We start from the raw sequence: 20,018 nt of genomic DNA on the forward strand, positions 1-20,018 counted from the left end.
TGAAAAGATTTGTTTTCTGAAGACAAGCCGAAAAAAAGAAAAATATCAAAATCCCAAATTTTAAAAGATGATGATTTTGAAGATGATAATGAACGAAGAAATACCAGAAAAATTATTAAAAGAGAATTGATGGATTATATTTACTATTGATTGTTGCGTTTTTCGAAAATTTTAACATGCGATTTATAAAAAATATTTTTTTCTATCAAAAAATAAAAATTATGTCCGGATAAAAAAATCACCCTATGCCATTTTTTCTCATAAAGTATTTATTACAATATAAAAAGAATAAATATTTTGGATTCAATAATAAAGTTGGTACTAATAAAAATCTGAAGCTAACAATTTTTTTTCTGAATCAGTTGACACAAATCAATGCTTATTCTCTTTCAACATTTGTGTTTCTTAAATTATTCGTTATTGAAAAAATAAATCTATAAATGTCAACGTTCTTTTTATAAAACCAATCATCAAAAATTGATTATAATAATTCAATTTTTTAAGGAGCAAAAGTGAATAACAAATTAGTGATGATAATAATATTAATTTGAAAAAAATTGAAAGACAACAAAAACTAATATATTCATCATGGACTGATAACTGCCTCAACGATGAAAATAGTGCATGGCGTTGAGCCAGAAACTATTATAAATAATAAAACTTGAAAATAAAAAAGCAAAAGAAAAGATAACAAAAGAAGGAAAAATAGTTAATATCGCTCATTTGGTTGCAACAAACAAGCATATCAATAAAAATGCAAAACATCTGCTTTACGGGTATAACTTATGAATAAAATCAAAAGAAAAAATAATAAGCATGTAATTTTTCTTTGTCAATATTCATCAATAACAATTACTGACTTTACTCCTCCATTGTTTTAGTTGTTCCGAGACCTTTTCTTCCTGACAACAACAATTACGATAATCACAACAACTACCACAATCACCACAACCACAATTGGAACAACGATAGCGACAACAGTTCCTGCATTTGACTTCTTCTTTTCTGGTTCTGGCTCATCTTTCGGTTCTTTGTGCTTCAGGTATTTCTCATACACATCTTCAAGATCACCACCTTCTTCTTTTGCTCCCACGATCCATCCTTTATTGTCATCGTTGTAATCCTTCGCAAACTCAAAGGCGTCTTTCTGTTGGCTGAACTTATCAAAGTCTGGAGCAATTATGCACAAAGATGCCACCGAATTTTCCCCTTTGTTGTTGTTGTCAAATTCAAGTTTGCCTTCACCTGGAAGTTTCAAATTAGTGACTGCATTTTGGATCTCAATGAGAATAGCTCCTGCCTTTCCACTTGCTGCTTCACACGATTTGAATGAACATATCTTTTCTCTTCCCATTTCAACTTTTGAATTGTCATCAACCATCTTGATCATAATACCTGCAGAATTCTTACTCCCTGATTTCAATTCTTTCATGTTCAACCCTTCTATTTTAACGCTCGAAACTTTATCAGTGGCATCCTGAACGATAATTGCTGCTCCATCTGCTACACTCACTTTATTGATCTCAACTGTATCAAATTTGACTGAAGAGGATTCTTTAATAACAAACAAAGATTCTTGGAATTTCACTTCGTTATCGCCCTTGCATTCGATATCTTTCATTGTAAGTTCTCCTGCTTTCACATAAACAAGATGGATTTTTGCAACTTTTTCATCATTACTGGGTGCAACTGGCTCTGGTCTCACAAATTTGCAGTTCACTAAATTCAACTTAGCATTTTCACAGTCTGCAACGATCAATGAATGTGGATCGGTATTTGATTCCTTTGTCTTATCCAATGACAATGGGAATAAGAAGGAAATTCCTCTGAACTCAACTTCACTCTTGCATGTGAACAAATGACTGTCTAATTTAGCATTGCAATCAAGAGTAACTTCTGTCTCAATTTCTTTTTCTGTTTCTTCTCCAGTTGTTTTGGTTACACCAACAATCGTTATCAATGAAAATTTATCAAGTATAACAGCTTCAGCTTTGAATGATTCATTCGTTTTGATGATGTTGATCTTGAACTTTTCTCCTCCAACGCCAACTCCAAACAATTTGTATGCTGTATCCAGTTTTTCTTTGGGTTGTCATAGCTTAATCCATTTTTGTATCATTATCTGCTGTGGCACTCACATACACATTTATATTCGGATCAAAATACACTTCTGTGAAATCAACTTCATTAGCATTATCTGCTCCTTTTGCAACAACAAAGCCTTCATTCGTTCCTTTCTTGTAGTTGGCTGCAAAGCTTTTCTTCATCGCTATTGCCATATCTCTATGAAGGCTGACTGGTACATCCAAATATAATCCTGTGTTCTTTTCAGCATTCGAAGCTGTATCTTCTTCACCAGTATTGCACCTAGTAAATTCTAAATTATCTCCTGTTTCTGGCCACGACAATTGAGTTGCTTCTGTTATTGCTTTCATTTCCAGATATATTGCTCCTGATTTCCCCTTTGTACATGTACAACCATCGAATTTTGTTTGACCGTTATTTTCAACTATAAATGTGCTTTCTGCATGTTCGCTCTTTACATATAATGCTCCACATGTTGTATCTTCCGATTTGCATTCTGTGAATGTGCATGTGTCCAATTTCACTGAAATAGCTGTGTCTGTTTTGCCAACAATTTTCATAGCAGCACTACTATTTGATGTAATATTCTTCAGATTCAACGATGTCAATGAAACTAATGTTGTTGTTCCATCAACTAAAAATGGTGTTGCTGAAAATTTCACTTCGTTCTCAGAAGTGCATTCGACTTTATTCATTGTCAATGTTCCCGAACTCACTTTCACAAGATGAAATTTAATATCTTCCCTGTATTTGAAAGCATCCCAGATGTAGTGGTTTGTGAAGGTCTCTTAAACTTGCAGGACTCAATTGTTAGAGAAACTGATTCTGATTCTGTATTTATTTCATATTCTGTTCTTGCAGCTGCGCAAATCAAGGCAAATGGTCCTTCATTTCCTTCAGATACGCTTGTTTCTTGTTCGGATGTTGCTTTGATATCAAAAATCAAATTCTTGAATGTGACTATTTTCTCACATGTGAACAGATCCGCTTTATCAACAGCGCTACAATCAATCTCAACTTTAGTCTCAGCTTCGCTTGCAGTTTCCTCTGCTTCTACCACTCCTTCTATAGTAATTCCTGTCTCTTTTGAGAATGTCACAGCTTCTGCTTTAAGTACTTCTTGGTTAGATTTTCCTTTTTCTTTTAATATTTCAATGGAAAATTCTCCGAACCCTTTTGAATCTGTAAATAATTCATAAGCTTTTTATAGATCCAAATGGTTTTGTTTTTGTTCCATCTGCTGTGCCATCACTTCCTCCATTTTGAACATATGCCTCATGTGGATCAAAATATAATGTCGTAAAATCAATATCTTCACTATTTTTCCCTTAGCTGCAACAAACCAGTCATTTGTTCCTTTCACATAATTTTTGGCAAATTTCTCTTTCATTGCTTTAGCAATGGCTGAAAGCTTGTCATCAGGCACTTCCAAATATAAAAACGTCTGTTTCTCTGATCCAGCTTTGCACCCACTAATCTTCAATTTTTCTTCCGCAGACCATATCAGTTTATCTGCAGTTTCAATATTTGGCATTTTCAGATATATCCCACCTGATTTCCCATTGGGGCATTCACATGAAGTAAATGTTGTTGGCATTACAATTCGTTTACTTTCTGAAATATCAAATTTGCTATCTGTTCCATTACTTTCAACATACAATGCTCCACTTGTGGCATTAGATGTTCCTTCTGTTGATTTACAATTGGAAAATGTACACCCATGGATGTTCACTTCAATCTTTTCACTATTGTTTCCCACAATCTTCACTACTGCACTTGCACTCGATTCGATGTTATTGAATGTTGATGCAATAAATGTCACTTTTGTTGCTTTGTCAAATAAAAACGGAGTAGTTGAAAACTTTGCAGTGTAGTTTTCATCACTGAAAAACTGCTTCCATGTTGAATTCACCTGCTTCCACTTTCACTAAATGTATATTGGCTGTTCCTGCAGGACGAGCAAATTGGCAAGTGCTTATTGTTAGATTAGGTGATAGATTATCTGAGTTTGTTGTCGTGGATAAAAGATCAGATGACCCTGAAATTGATTCCTCTGAATTTGCAACCAAATGAATAATAGCCAATGTGTTGCCATCATTGGATGCAGTTCCAAGTGACATTGGATATATAAACTTCAGGTACTTGAATGTCACATTTTGCTTGCAAGTAAACAGGTCCTTGCTTGAACCAGTATCGCCATTTTCCTCAGTGGATGTACAATTTATTTCCACTAACTCAGGAGTCCCATTTCCACTTTGTTTTCCTTGGATCATTAATGAAACGTTTTTATCAAATTCATTCACTCCTGCCACTAACGCGGGCGTATTATTTTCTTGCTTTATAATTGTAATGATGTATGAACTTGAACTTGTATCACCATTAAGCTTATCATATGCTCCTTTAATTGAATCCATAGGATTTCCTTCTGTTCCATCTCCACCCGATGATGCTTTACTTTTGACGAACATTTCTTCCACTTTTCCTTCTTCTGAATATATTGAAAGCACAACTTGCAAAAATACTAATTTCAAAAACATTTTCAACTGATGTTCTTTTCTCAATGCAATCAAAGATCGACGGACACATTAATTGCACAATCATTATTGCTATTTATGGTCTATTACATACTTCGTATTTATTGGTATTTTCGAGTAATCGCTATATGTGTTAATTTAATCTTTGAAATCTTGTTTTTGAAGATTGCTTTCATTATTATCTCAAAAAGACAACATAACGATTACTCGATAGTACTAAAAAATACGAAGTATGTAATAGACCATAAATAGCAATAATGATTGTGCAATTAATGTGTCCGTCGATCTTTGATTGCTTTGAGAAAAGAACATCAGTTGAAAATGTTTTTGAAATTAGTATTTTTGCAAGTTGTGCTTTCAATATATTCAGAAGAAGGAAAAGTGGAAGAAATGTTCGTCAAAAGTAAAGCATCATCGGGTGGAGATGGAACAGAAGGAAATCCTATGGATTCAATTAAAGGAGCATATGATAAGCTTAATGGTGATACAAGTTCAAGTTCATACATCATTACAATTATAAAGCAAGAAAATAATACGCCCGCGTTAGTGGCAGGAGTGAATGAATTTGATAAAAACGTTTCATTAATGATCCAAGGAAAACAAAGTGGAAATGGGACTCCTGAGTTAGTGGAAATAAATTGTACATCCACTGAGGAAAATGGCGATACTGGTTCAAGCAAGGACCTGTTTACTTGCAAGCAAAATGTGACATTCAAGTACCTGAAGTTTATATATCCAATGTCACTTGGAACTGCATCCAATGATGGCAACACATTGGCTATTATTCATTTGGTTGCAAATTCAGAGGAATCAATTTCAGGGTCATCTGATCTTTTATCCACGACAACAAACTCAGATAATCTATCACCTAATCTAACAATAAGCACTTGCCAATTTGCTCGTCCTGCAGGAACAGCCAATATACATTTAGTGAAAGTGGAAGCAGGTGAATTCAACATGGAAGCAGTTTTTTTCAGTGATGAAAACTACACTGCAAAGTTTTCAACTACTCCGTTTTTATTTGACAAAGCAACAAAAGTGACATTTATTGCATCAACATTCAATAACATCGAATCGAGTGCAAGTGCAGTAGTGAAGATTGTGGGAAACAATAGTGAAAAGATTGAAGTGAACATCCATGGGTGTACATTTTCCAATTGTAAATCAACAGAAGGAACATCTAATGCCACAAGTGGAGCATTGTATGTTGAAAGTAATGGAACAGATAGCAAATTTGATATTTCAGAAAGTAAACGAATTGTAATGCCAACAACATTTACTTCATGTGAATGCCCCAATGGGAAATCAGGTGGGATATATCTGAAAATGCCAAATATTGAAACTGCAGATAAACTGATATGGTCTGCGGAAGAAAAATTGAAGATTAGTGGGTGCAAAGCTGGATCAGAGAAACAGACGTTTTTATATTTGGAAGTGCCTGATGACAAGCTTCAGGCCATTGCTAAAGCAATGAAAGAGAAATTTGCCAAAAATTATGTGAAAGGAACAAATGACTGGTTTGTTGCAGCTAAGGGAAAAAATAGTGAAGATATTGATTTTACGACATTATATTTTGATCCACATGAGGCATATGTTCAAAATGGAGGAAGTGATGGCACAGCAGATGGAACAAAAACAAAACCATTTGGATCTATAAAAAAAGCTTATGAATTATTTACAGATTCAAAAGGGTTCGGAGAATTTTCCATTGAAATATTAAAAGAAAAAGGAAAATCTAACCAAGAAGTACTTAAAGCAGAAGCTGTGACATTCTCAAAAGAGACAGGAATTACTATAGAAGGAGTGGTAGAAGCAGAGGAAACTGCAAGCGAAGCTGAGACTAAAGTTGAGATTGATTGTAGCGCTGTTGATAAAGCGGATCTGTTCACATGTGAGAAAATAGTCACATTCAAGAATTTGATTTTTGATATCAAAGCAACATCCGAACAAGAAACAAGCGTATCTGAAGGAAATGAAGGACCATTTGCCTTGATTTGCGCAGCTGCAAGAACAGAATATGAAATAAATACAGAATCAGAATCAGTTTCTCTAACAATTGAGTCCTGCAAGTTTAAGAGACCTTCACAAACCACTACATCTGGGATGCTTTCAAATACAGGGGAAGATATTAAATTTCATCTTGTGAAAGTGAGTTCGGGAACATTGACAATGAATAAAGTCGAATGCACTTCTGAGAACGAAGTGAAATTTTCAGCAACACCATTTTTAGTTGATGGAACAACAACATTAGTTTCATTGACATCGTTGAATCTGAAGAATATTACATCAAATAGTAGTGCTGCTATGAAAATTGTTGGCAAAACAGACACAGCTATTTCAGTGAAATTGGACACATGCACATTCACAGAATGCAAATCGGAAGATACAACATGTGGAGCATTATATGTAAAGAGCGAACATGCAGAAAGCACATTTATAGTTGAAAATAACGGTCAAACAAAATTCGATGGTTGTACATGTACAAAGGGGAAATCAGGAGCAATATATCTGGAAATGAAAGCAATAACAGAAGCAACTCAATTGTCGTGGCCAGAAACAGGAGATAATTTAGAATTTACTAGGTGCAATACTGGTGAAGAAGATACAGCTTCGAATGCTGAAAAGAACACAGGATTATATTTGGATGTACCAGTCAGCCTTCATAGAGATATGGCAATAGCGATGAAGAAAAGCTTTGCAGCCAACTACAAGAAAGGAACGAATGAAGGCTTTGTTGTTGCAAAAGGAGCAGATAATGCTAATGAAGTTGATTTCACAGAAGTGTATTTTGATCCGAATATAAATGTGTATGTGAGTGCCACAGCAGATAATGATACAAAAAATGGATTAAGCTATGACAACCCAAAGAAAAAACTGGATACAGCATACAAATTGTTTGGAGTTGGCGTTGGAGGAGAAAAGTTCAAGATCAACATCATCAAAACGAATGAATCATTCAAAGCTGAAGCTGTTATACTTGATAAATTTTCATTGATAACGATTGTTGGTGTAACCAAAACAACTGGAGAAGAAACAGAAAAAGAAATTGAGACAGAAGTTACTCTTGATTGCAATGCTAAATTAGACAGTCATTTGTTCACATGCAAGAGTGAAGTTGAGTTCAGAGGAATTTCCTTCTTATTCCCATTGTCATTGGATAAGACAAAGGAATCAAATACCGATCCACATTCATTGATCGTTGCAGACTGTGAAAATGCTAAGTTGAATTTAGTGAACTGCAAATTTGTGAGACCAGAGCCAGTTGCACCCAGTAATGATGAAAAAGTTGCAAAAATCCATCTTGTTTATGTGAAAGCAGGAGAACTTACAATGAAAGATATCGAATGCAAGGGCGATAACGAAGTGAAATTCCAAGAATCTTTGTTTGTTATTAAAGAATCCTCTTCAGTCAAATTTGATACAGTTGAGATCAATAAAGTGAGTGTAGCAGATGGAGCAGCAATTATCGTTCAGGATGCCACTGATAAAGTTTCGAGCGTTAAAATAGAAGGGTTGAACATGAAAGAATTGAAATCAGGGAGTAAGAATTCTGCAGGTATTATGATCAAGATGGTTGATGACAATTCAAAAGTTGAAATGGGAAGAGAAAAGATATGTTCATTCAAATCGTGTGAAGCAGCAAGTGGAAAGGCAGGAGCTATTCTCATTGAGATCCAAAATGCAGTCACTAATTTGAAACTTCCAGGTGAAGGCAAACTTGAATTTGACAACAACAACAAAGGGGAAAATTCGGTGGCATCTTTGTGCATAATTGCTCCAGACTTTGATAAGTTCAGCCAACAGAAAGACGCCTTTGAGTTTGCGAAGGATTACAACGATGACAATAAAGGATGGATCGTGGGAGCAAAAGAAGAAGGTGGTGATCTTGAAGATGTGTATGAGAAATACCTGAAGCACAAAGAACCGAAAGATGAGCCAGAACCAGAAAAGAAGAAGTCAAATGCAGGAACTGTTGTCGCTATCGTTGTTCCAATTGTGGTTGTGGTGATTGTGGTAGTTGTTGTGATTATCGTAATTGTTGTTGTCAGGAAGAAAAGGTCTCGGAACAACTAAAACAATGGAGGAGTAAAGTCAGTAATTGTTATTGATGAATATTGACAAAGAAAAATTACATGCTTATTATTTTTTCTTTTTTGATTTTATTCATAAGTTATACCCGTAAAGCAGATGTTTTGCATTTTTATTGATATGCTTGTTTGTTGCAACCAAATGAGCGATATTAACTATTTTTCCTTCTTTTGTTATCTTTTCTTTTGCTTTTTTATTTTCAAGTTTTATTATTTATAATAGTTTCTGGCTCAACGCCATGCACTATTTTCATCGTTGAGGCAGTTATCAGTCCATGATGAATATATTAGTTTTTGTTGTCTTTCAATTTTTTTTCAAATTAATATTATTATCATCACTAATTTGTTATTCACTTTTGCTCCTTAAAAAAAATTGAATTATTATAATCAATTTTTGATGATTGGTTTTATAAAAAGAACGTTGACATTTATAGATTTATTTTTTTCAATAACGAATAATTTAAGAAACACAAATGTTGAAAGAGAATAAGCATTGATTTGTGTCAACTGATTCAGAAAAAAAAAATTGTTAGCTTCAGATTTTTATTAGTACCAACTTTATTATTGAATCCAAAATATTTATTCTTTTTATATTGTAATAAATACTTTATGAGAAAAAATGGCATAGGGTGATTTTTTTATCCGGACATAATTTTTATTTTTTGATAGAAAAAAAATATTTTTTTATAAATCGCATGTTAAAATTTTCGAAAAAACGCAACAATCAATAGTAAATATAATCCATCAATTCTCTTTTAATAATTTTTCTGGTATTTCTTCGTTCATTATCATCTTCAAAATCATCATCTTTTAAAATTTGGGATTTTGATATTTTTCTTTTTTTCGGCTTGTCTTCAGAAAACAAATCTTTTTCAATTTTTTCTTCAGCAGAATCATCAATATTCTTTTCATCTTTCATCTTTTTGTATTCTTTCCATTCATCTAAAAATGCTTGGTCGGTAATATTTTTTCCATGGAAATTGAAACGATGGGTTTTTTTTTCAGCTGAACTGAAGGAGTGTCAGGCAACTTCACCAATACAGTATTGGACTGCCCAGACAACACTCCGCTCTTTTCAAATGCAGAGTGAATTGTTGAAGGAAGCAATGCAGTTTGCAAAGCCTGTGGCAAGGCATTTGCAACTGCTTTTCGTCTGAGTGCGATCGAAGAAGAAGATGGAACAACATAGTTTGAATTGAAACATCTTTTGAACACAGCAAAAACTCCGCAGTCAAGTGGCTGTGTAAGATGAGTGCTGTGTGGAATAAATGTTACCACGTCAATTGATGAATCTGCAAATTTTTGCCACAGATCTGGCTGTGCTCTTGAAGGATGAGAATCCAAGAGAAGCAAGCATCTTTCTTCATTCATATCCAGCAATTTTCTTCTTTGGACAATTCCAGGCAGTAGTATCTCTTCAGCATAGCGAGCAAACAGTGCATCAGTCATCCATCCATCATTGTCTGCCCAGGCGTGAAGCTGCGGGCTGAGCAAGACCTTCATTTCTTGTGGAAGTTTTTTAGATGGCCAAAGAACAAGGCTTGGTAAAGAATAACCATCAGCTGCAACTGCAACCACAAGGGTGGAGTTTGGCATGTTGATTGGTGTTTTGGAAAACCCGACTGGAACATCTGAAGGATGAACGGCTAGTTGTTTTGTGGTGTCGGAAAGGCGTAAAGAGGATTCGTCGGTGTTGAAGATGAGAGAAGGAGAGTATTTGTGGGAATCATGAAGTGATTGAAGAAGAGAGAAGAAAGGTTGAAGAGATTGTTTGTTTGATACCGATAAACGTTGAATATCAACGTTATGAGGAATGGACGTTTTAAGATCGGGATTGCGTTTGACAAACGAATACGGAGTTGATTTTGAAATTTTAACTTCTTGATCTTCTACTTCTCCACTTCGAATTTTTCTATCAGTTAGCACGGATTCCATCTTTCATTATAATAAATAAAAAATATAAATAAGAAAAACATAAAAATGCAAACCAATTGTTTTGTTTGAGTTACAGAATAACTCACTCCTGTCATGCTTTCTATTCTGATGACTCCTGTAATCACTTCTTTATCTTCTGTAGTGAACAGCTCTGGTCGACCAACTTTTCCCACGGTTCTTCCATTTTCAACAGCAGTAACGGCTCGGTTGATCGATGAACGAGAGAATTCCTTAAGATTAGCAGCGTCGGTAACACGGCATTTTCCATCAGCAATTATCGTCGCAATACGTACTAATCGATTTTTGATTTGACGATACTGGAAAGATTTCATCAAATCTCTCAATTTCGCCAATCCAATTTCTTTTCTTTGTTTCACAACGCTCATACAAATAAAATATTGGTCAAGATCTAATTTTAATATTTTAAAAAAATTTTTTTTGAAATGAAAAAAATAAAAAAATTTTTTTTCGATTAAATTCTAACTTAGTAATACCCCTTGCTATTGCCTAATCTCCTCAGGGGAGGCACAAATCAGAGATGGAGGAGCTAACTCCCCCCCCCCCCCCCCCCCCCCCCCCATCAGAGATTAGGTATAGTAATTTAATCTTAATTTCTAACTTCTGACTTTTCCTTATATACTAATAACAAGTAATAAAATATGAAAAGTGGGTAGATTAAACTAATTATTAAAAATTTTGTCCGGATAAAAAAAATGTCCGGATAAAAAAACCACCCTAGGTACATCTGTTCTTCTTTTGCAATTTGCATTGTAAGAAATTAACTTTATGATGAAATAATTCTTAATTATAAATTATAACTTTTTAGTGGACGAATTTTTCGTAATTGTTTTTTCTTGTGGCAAAAATTCAATTTTGTAAAATCACTCATAAATATGACAATTTTTTATCAAAAGAAATATTTAAGGATTACTACCTATAATAAAATACATGCAATGCTTTTAATTGTTATATTAACCTTTTGTATTAACGAATTTCTGAGAAATAACACATTTATAGAAATTAAAATTTTTATAAAGAATTTTTTGATCTGTCCCATAATAAACTTTTCAATCTCTAAAAACTTAGAATTACATTTTTTGAATGATGCATGGAGTATACGCTGGTGAATGAATATTAATTTTAATATATTTCTATTTATAAATTGTTTGCACCGATCGTTATTAAAGATATTATTATATTGTTTGAAAAATTTTATTATTGCATTGCGAAGCCTTTATGTGTGCAATATGGAACTATATGAATCCAACATTATTGGATGTTATTCAAAATATATTTTGAATGCAGATGGATGTTTGCTTTTCTATTTTTATTTTATTGTTATGCAAAAATTATTTCTATAAACAAAACAAATTATAACTTTTCTTCTAAGTCAATATGGAATGATGAAGATAAGATAGAAACAAATGAAAAAGGAGAGACAGTATTCTTTACATTGAGTAGCTCTGGATCGATGAAGATGAGTGACTCAATAATCAGTAAATGCAGCTGCACCAATGGGAAAGGAGGAGGGGTGTATCTGATCACAAAGGAAAGAGGTGAATTGAATTTTGCATTTGTGGGGATGAAATTCAGCGCAAACACAGCAAGAGTGGGGAATGATATTTTCATTGAATGCTTTAGCATTGCATCGCAGATCAATGAAACCCAATTTCAATTTGATCTTCGAGAGAATAATTATTCACGAATTAATGGGATATGTGGGAGAGAGGAGTGTGATTATCCAATCGATACAAATTTGATGGTATTAATAACGATCCATCAGAGCGACACAATCATTGTGAGCAATGTTAATGGATCTGATGAGAGGCAATGTGGAACAAACACATTTCCATGTTATTCAATTGATTATGGACTGATGCATCTGACTTCTGATTTTATGAGTCAAATGATTGTTATTGGAGAGAGTGTGATTGGTGGTGAAATAAGTCTGAAGGAAATGAGTTTGAGCTCGAAGAGCAGAGAAAATTGCAAGGTTGAAGTGAAACCAAGTATTGAAAAAACAAAGGATTCTTTGATTTCAACAATTGGAACAGTTTCATTGGTGAGAGTGAACTTTGTGTTTGATTCAGATTTCATTTTTTCTCATGAATCACTAATATCACCAGAAGGAGGACTTCTTGAAATGATGAATTGTTCATTTGACTCAAAACAATCGAATGAAGAAGGAAATGCTGCTTTTGCAAACATTCCATTTCATCTAATAAATATGGAAAAAGGAGAATTACAACTTGATGGATATGCAATGTCAAATCTCATTCTTCAAGAATCTGCTTTGCATCTTTCATCACCACTTCCATCAGCAATTTATTTATTCACGATTTGTGGTTCAACATTTTTAACTTCTTTGATAGATATTAATGAATGCGGTCAATTGAATATGGACAGATTAAAGGTTGAAAGTATCTCAATTGCAAGTAATGAAGAATCATTGATGTCATGCTTTTCAATGAAAAAGACGATACAGTTGACAAATTGCACAATGGGAGAAACAACCACAAAGACCACAAAAGGAAAATTGATGAAATTGGAGGATTGCTTGGATGTGAAAATGGACAGTTGCATTTTCGATGGAATGACAAAGGAAAGAAACGAGAAGAATTTGAAGGTGGAAGAGATGTGCAGATGGTCAGGATCTCTTGTGGATATCGCCAAGAGTTCTGTTTTGATGAAAGACACAACAATCTCGAATTCAGCTGAAGGAGGAATAACATTGAGTGGAGGAAATATCATGATCGAGAAAGGAGAGTTCATGAATAACAATCCTTCAATTGAAGAATATCCATCATTGAGAAGGAATATCATCTGTTCAGATTCAGAAATATTGAATATGATGAGTTTGAAAGGAGGAGATGGATTGAAGGATAATACTTCACTTTGGATATTGAATGAAGGATGCAGTTTTGAAGGTGTTGTTTCTGAAAGAGATTCATCATTCTTTATTCCAGTTCTGGAGAGTGTGGAAGCAAAAGAATCAACAGATAGAATGAAGTTGACATTCAAAATGATGCCACTTGTTCCATGCAATCTGTCATTCTCAGTTGTGAAGAGGAAGGGAGATGAGAATGAGATTGAAAAACATGATTTTGATTCAAATGGATTTCTATCAGAAAGGGAAGTTGAAGGGAGTGTGGGAAAAGGTCTTATCAGCAGTTGTGGAAATGAAATAGAAATGAGCGTGCATATCTTTTTTGGGAATGCTGATTCTCCTTCATCAACAAACTCTTTCATTCTGAAGAACAGAAGTGAAAGTCAGGCAAATGGAGATGAAAAATCTGTTGAAAGCGGAAAAGAAGGAAAATCGATTTGGACAATCATTGTGATTGTGCTCGTTGTTATTCTGTTGATCGTTCTTATTGTGTCTGTTGTTTTGGCAGTTCGATGGAGAAGAGCAAAGAATGAGAATAAAGATGTGAGAGAGATTGTGAACGATGAAGTGAAAAAGTATCCGAAAATGGTTGAGATGGTGACGATGGAGATGTTACCTGAGGCACAGTGGAGAAGAGCAGAAAGAGAGGCAGAGACGAAGAATGAAGAGAGGATGAAGAAGAGAATATATGAGAAAAGCTTGGGTCATTCAGAGTCATCAGAGCATTTGTTGAGTGAAAGTTGACCAACAGAATTCATTCTGGGGAGGGATTCAGACAAGATTCCTCAATGGATGCTGGAAAAGGTTGTTGAAGAAGAGACAAGGAAGAGAACGCCATCACCATCCATTTCATCAACTTCAACGATTGATTCAAATTCGACATTTGTCGAGGGGAAGATCTGTGCCCAACCACCTCATCAATGTCGAATCTGGTGGATGCGATGGCTTGTTCATCCCCACATGAGGAGCTGATAGTGGATCTGAGAGATTCATTGTTCATGCTGCTTCATGGAAGGAACAAGACAAAGGAAATGGCAATTGGCACTCCGAAGGAAAGAGAACAAACAGCTGCTCAGATCCTGTTCTGGGTTGCAAATCTTGCACTTAATTCATTTGATGAAATGGACAATCCCCTTTCATCTCTTGTAAATCTGAGTCCTCACATTGTGTTGTTCTCCGGGCACATGGTGATCTGCATTGCGATGCATTTTGATAGTTCTTCACAAGATTTGGATCCATCATCCATCTTGTCATCAACTGTTGTTACATCAGCAAGTGATGATGATGATGATGACTCTCTGCCATCATACGCATTTGAGGATGAGGAAAGCTTCAAAAAAGAGTGCTTGAGGCGGAAGGCGCCTGAGCTGCTGATCAACAGGAACATGGGTGCAGCAAAAGAATCAGTCTCGTTCTCTATTGGGATAACACTGTGAGAGTGCTTGACATTGGAGATCCCGTTTTGGGAGTGTGAGGCTGAGACGGTGGGGAAGAAGATTGTGATGGAGAAAGACCAGATATGGCTGCAGTTTGCGCTCTTCTTTTTGTGAATTGGTCAAATTGACAGTGAGCGAGAAGCAAGGAGCAAGGCCAACACCGAGCGAACTGAAACGAGAATTCATCCAAAGATTTCCAGCAGGAGCTGTGATTCTCACTATATCCGATGCAGTCATCCACCAGGAAGGATATCCGGAAAACTCAAAAGTGGAGCAATCCGGATCTTTGGCTTCCTCAGAAATAATGTTCATCAACAGTCAAAGCACTTTCACCTGAATGAGCTGAAGAATGATTAACATCAAAGTTGAAGTTATTAATGACAAAAAATGAAGAAACAAAGATGTTTTTGAGAGATATGCAACCGAAAAGAATGATGGCTATTGATAATAATCGAATATCCAGCCAAGTTTTCAGCGTGAAATCCAGACTGAAAAGGAAGCAGATATTCCTTTTCAATCCATTTTTATTTTGAGATTTTCATGGAATAGATGTGTATTGGGTCTTTGATTTACAATAATCCTGCTCATATAGATAATAGCAAGCATTGTCTTTTTCACTTTTTGTTGCTCTTCGAAGACTCACTTTGAAAGCCAAATAAGTTGTGAATGCTTTCTCAAAATAGTTTCAAATCAGAATCATTGCAATAACTTTAAAGTCCTTGAATCGCATTTGAAAATTCTGGATATTTTTTTTTTGATGAAAGCTCCCTTTCAACATATAATTTCAATATTTCGCGGATCTTGCAAAACTGGCAATTTGAATTTCTTTCATTGAAAAAGGGCAGCAAGTATGAGACAAAAGCATCCATTGATTTGATTTTTATCTTATTTTCAACTGCCTTCATCTCTTTTATCTCTGACAATTTCCTCTCTTCTGTAATCGCTTTCTGTTCCCTTCATTTAGAATTGCACCAATTGGATGATTTTTCATTTTTCCATTGAAAAATACCTGAAAAGTTGTTCTTCCAATTTCATTCTTTTCTTTTGCAACTTTAAGTCCAATTTCGACTTTTCTTGATTGATGCCTTTTTTGGAAGCAGGAGAATCATTCGCCTGTTCAATCCATCGAAAATCGCAAGATCACAAAGAAAGATTCTCACCAAATATGAGACGAATTGCAAAACATTCAAAGGATAAAGAAAGAGTTGAAAAAACTGAAATCAAGACAAATAGGATCTCAAAAACAAAAGCACTCAGAAAACAAGCAAACTTTAAATTCATCAGTCAAGAATCAGCAAAGAAATTGTTTTTACAAAAACACTCCTTTGTCCCCCAAAAATTGAGTGAAATAAAGAAGAATGAACATTATTTCCCAATGTTGAAGAACAAACATGCCAACATTGTTGCTTCCATTGAATATTTTGCCTTTAATAAACCTTGAGATAAATTGTCGATATTTTTGAGCAATTGAAATCTGTGGCTGTTGGCCTGTTGTGAAGAAGGAAAAAAGACTCATAAAATGCACATTTTGAATGCAATCAATTGGCAAACCTTGAATTAATTCTCATTTATCTTCGTTCAGAGAGCCCACGTATTTGTTTCCACAAAATACTGTTTTGCGATCTCTGGCAGAATGCAAAAATGGTGCAGAAACACAAATCAACTTCCTTGATCTCTCTTTTTTCTCTCAGAACCGAAAAGGGATTTTGTCTTGAGCCAATCAACAAAGCCCAAAGAATGTCCTCTCAAATTTCAATCTCTATCTCAAACAGCTTGTTTATTTCAAGTTGCTTTTCTTGGTCTCTATGGCCCTATGGACAGTATCTGCCATGCAAAGGAGTCATTCATGCAAGTTGAGGCAAACAGCCAGATTTCGGAATAATGATTTTATAGGAATGTGTTCGTGTATCCAGGTTGATAAGAGTCAATGCTATTGAAGCCTCTCAGCTTTGCATGTGGTCATTGCGCACCCAGGTCGGACATTTTGACAAGAAGTCATCTCAAATTGCCAAATAATGCAAAACGACTTGAAAATTTGATTTCACATCCAATAATACCTTTTCTCACTGAATGTCACCAAGTGCAAATTTTCGTATCACCGCAAACAGGAACGAAAATTGATATGAACTGTGTATTTTCTTGAGCAACAAGCCAAGAATGGCTTCAAAAAGATATCTGTCACTGTCCTTTCGGTTTGCAGAAATCAAAAATTAAAGAAATAACTCAAAATTGTTGGATGTGCATTTCTTTCTTTCAAGCGTATTTCTTTGGTTTCTTGTGAAATTTCCACAGAGAAAACCGAATTTTGAATAAATGAAACATTTTGCAAATCACTGAAGAAATTCACAATTTGCATGCGCACAAATCAATAGAGCAATGGCATTCATCGAAACTTGAAAGTTATGTATTTTTGTGAAAATTTTGTTTCCTTTATATAATCGTTTTTGTTTTGCCTAATCATAATAAATACAAAAGACACATCAAAATGATTTTGGCAAGCTGGTTTTTGTGTAATAAAAAACATTTTTCACAAAAATAACTTTTCAAAGTCCTCTCATGTTCTATTCCCTTAAGGGTGTGCTTATGAAATATTCAGTTAATTATTTATTGGTTAATATAAATCTCTGATTGAAGAACGAAAATCTGAAGCTCGAATTTTTTCCATTTTTTCGATATTTAATGTCATACGCATTTTTGAGGAAAATCAAAGCAAAATAAACGAAAGAAAGAAGAAGAAACGATAAAAAGAAAGAAAAAAATTAGCGCCCATAATTAATTAAATAGAATGAGCAATCTTATTGATCCTCTGATTACCCCGTATTTGAAGGATAAAATGTCTATGCTTGTGGTGGGAGACGTTCATGAAAATAGTACTCGGTTCGTAGAACTATGCACATGGCTGAAAGATCATAATGCACGGTATCCTAAAAGATCTTTTTTAATTGTTCATTTTCTATTTTTACTGGGTGAATTTTTGTTGTCCACAGATATGATGTGATTGCCTGCACAGGAGACTTTGCGAATTATGATTTTGCTCACCCGTTGAAAAACAAGGAAGATCCACGAGAAGTGGAAGATCGCACAAAGGCAAAGCTGGCAGAGCTCACTGAATATGCGCAATGTGTTGTTTTTGTACCCGGAAATCACGAAGCCCCTCGGTATTATTCGGAGCATTCGGAGCTGCTTCCAGAGCGAGTGATTTATCTTCATGGGAAAGCCGTTAAGCTGTGCGAAGGGCTGATTCTGGCAGGCGCTGGAGGTTGTCCGCCAGGGTACATGGAAGGCGATCCAGTTATCAGTGGCGTACCGTTCACTTCGGACAGGCAAATGGGTGCATTTCTGGCCGAGTCATTTGCTGATCTTGTTTCCTTGATAAATAGGCAAAACGAGCCCAATCAAGAATCTGCTTCATCTTCATCCGCCCCTTCACCTGATTCCTCCGCCGAATCTTCTGTGAAAGTGCAGCATTCATCTTCGAACGAGCTGAATGTGAAAGATTCTGTTGTGTTTGTGACGCACGTGGGGCCACTGCACTCAGCTACATCGTTTGGAATCAAACATAAGACAAAGCGAACGACCACAGGGTCCTTGAGCCTTTCGCAGTTTTTACTGTGCAAAAAACATTCTGCGCTTTATTCGCGCACAGCGCTGCTTGTGCATGGGCACTCACACTTTGGAACAGGATTTATGAAGTCGCAAATTGTTCACAAGGCATTGGAGCGTATTTCGAGGAAAGAAGGGTGGAAGGAAAGAGAGCAAGAATCAGAACGCAGAGGAAGTGAAAGCGAGGATGATAAAATGAAAGGTATTGCTACGGCTTATGAAGAGCTTGAGGGTAGCTACAAGGAGAATAAGGGATGCGAAAAAGGAGCGTTCAAAGAGAAGAGGGAGGAAATAATGGATGGAGCAGATAAAAGCATCAAAGAAGAAAAAGGCGAAGAAGAAGAGGAGGAAGAACTTGTTGGGCCATTGCCTCCGATTTTTAACCCAGGGGCACTGACTTACGGAAAATTTGGGAGTGTTGTGCTGCGACGTGAAGAAAGCGGTTGGAAAATAGAAACAATAACACTGCTAAATCTTCCTTTAGCATTGTGATAGGATTATTATATTTTTCTGTTTTGCTGATTTTCTTTTCTTTTTCTTTTCCTATTTTTATGTGTTTTGATTTTTTGTTGCGTTTGTTCGATGAATTGTGAATAAAACTTTTTTATTCAAATAATCAAGTTGATTAAATTTAATTTAAGTGATTAGAATAAACGATGTGTAGGTATGGAATAAGCACGACTTTTTTTTTAAGCATAGCCATGTTTTTCAAGTCTGTCTATGGCTTTACACCAGTTTGCGATCGTAAAAAGACATCAAGAAATATTTGTTTTTATTTTTTGTATTTATTTGGGGAAAAATCTTTTTTATTTGGCTGATCCTTTTTGAAATGGGACGAAATTTTTTGCTTTCTTATTTTTGTTCCATTCTACTCTAACAAATATTTTTTCTTAAATTTTGAATTATTCCATATTTTTTTGGCATAGAAATGAAAGACTAACAATGATAAGGTTGGAGAAAAAGTTTGGAACAAATCGTTGTTTTTTTCATAAATAAAAAAATATTTCCCCAAATCATACTTTCGTTCGAGTTTTGATCAAAAAAATTTCTTAAAGGAATTTTGAAAAATTGAACTAAAACTGTTAATACACGTTGTTCATGATGTTGTTATTACAGAAACAAAATTTTAACAAAAACCCCATTGAGATTAAAATTTTGATCAAAACTCGAACGAAAGTATGATTTCAAAAAGGATCAGACATTTTTGCTTATTTAATTTTCAGATCTTAGAAATTTTTAATTAATTTTGAGATCGTAAGGTTGCTTATTTTCCTGTTGATTTTTTTTATTAAAAGTTTTGGAAATAACCTGCAAGTTCAACGCTATGAAAAATCATTAAATAGGCTGAAATTTTTTTGCTTTCAAAATTTTGTTCGATTCAACATTTTTGAATCTTTTTCGTTATTCAAAAATTTCAATATTTTTATTTTTATTTTAATTTTTTCATAAT

At 34.8% G+C, this 20,018-nt stretch overlaps 7 protein-coding genes across 7 annotated transcripts; 4 read left to right on the forward strand and 3 right to left on the reverse strand.

The window, feature by feature from the left end:
* Positions 1-877: 877 nt before the first annotated feature.
* On the reverse strand, positions 878-3,682 carry MONOS_17627 (uncharacterized protein; the record flags this gene model as incomplete). The annotated part of the gene is made up of 4 exons (XM_067870564.1): positions 878-2,067; positions 2,135-2,829; positions 2,880-3,267; positions 3,559-3,682. The coding sequence occupies 4 exons, from the start codon at positions 3,680-3,682 to the stop codon at positions 878-880; spliced, it is 2,397 nt and encodes a 798-aa protein (XP_067726451.1).
* Positions 3,683-3,965: 283 nt separating this feature from the next.
* On the reverse strand, positions 3,966-4,622 carry MONOS_17628 (uncharacterized protein; the record flags this gene model as incomplete). The annotated part of the gene is made up of 1 exon (XM_067870565.1): positions 3,966-4,622. One exon carries the CDS (start codon positions 4,620-4,622, stop codon positions 3,966-3,968), a length of 657 nt encoding a protein of 218 aa, XP_067726452.1.
* A 318-nt stretch (positions 4,623-4,940) lies between these two features.
* On the forward strand, positions 4,941-8,693 carry MONOS_13631 (uncharacterized protein; the record flags this gene model as incomplete). The annotated part of the gene is made up of 1 exon (XM_067866349.1): positions 4,941-8,693. The coding sequence occupies one exon, from the start codon at positions 4,941-4,943 to the stop codon at positions 8,691-8,693; it is 3,753 nt and encodes a 1,250-aa protein (XP_067726453.1).
* Positions 8,694-9,057: 364 nt separating this feature from the next.
* Positions 9,058-11,028, reverse strand: MONOS_13632 (putative DDE superfamily endonuclease; the record flags this gene model as incomplete). Its single annotated transcript, XM_067866350.1, has 3 exons — positions 9,058-9,069; positions 9,773-10,642; positions 10,696-11,028. The coding sequence occupies 3 exons, from the start codon at positions 11,026-11,028 to the stop codon at positions 9,058-9,060; spliced, it is 1,215 nt and encodes a 404-aa protein (XP_067726454.1).
* Positions 11,029-12,401: 1,373 nt separating this feature from the next.
* MONOS_13633 (uncharacterized protein) lies at positions 12,402-14,273 on the forward strand (the record flags this gene model as incomplete). The annotated part of the gene is made up of 1 exon (XM_067866351.1): positions 12,402-14,273. The coding sequence occupies one exon, from the start codon at positions 12,402-12,404 to the stop codon at positions 14,271-14,273; it is 1,872 nt and encodes a 623-aa protein (XP_067726455.1).
* A 176-nt stretch (positions 14,274-14,449) lies between these two features.
* On the forward strand, positions 14,450-14,965 carry MONOS_13634c1 (uncharacterized protein; the record flags this gene model as incomplete). The annotated part of the gene is made up of 1 exon (XM_067866352.1): positions 14,450-14,965. The coding sequence occupies one exon, from the start codon at positions 14,450-14,452 to the stop codon at positions 14,963-14,965; it is 516 nt and encodes a 171-aa protein (XP_067726456.1).
* A 2,770-nt stretch (positions 14,966-17,735) lies between these two features.
* MONOS_13635 (uncharacterized protein) lies at positions 17,736-19,232 on the forward strand. The gene is made up of 2 exons (XM_067866354.1): positions 17,736-17,884; positions 17,953-19,232. Exons 1-2 carry the CDS (start codon positions 17,751-17,753, stop codon positions 19,058-19,060), a joined length of 1,242 nt encoding a protein of 413 aa, XP_067726457.1. The 5' UTR covers positions 17,736-17,750; the 3' UTR covers positions 19,061-19,232.
* Positions 19,233-20,018: the final 786 nt, after the last annotated feature.

This window comes from Monocercomonoides exilis (genome assembly GCF_001643675.1).
Source record: "Monocercomonoides exilis strain PA203 chromosome Unknown scaffold25-1336746, whole genome shotgun sequence".
NCBI lineage: Eukaryota > Preaxostyla > Oxymonadida > Polymastigidae > Monocercomonoides > Monocercomonoides exilis.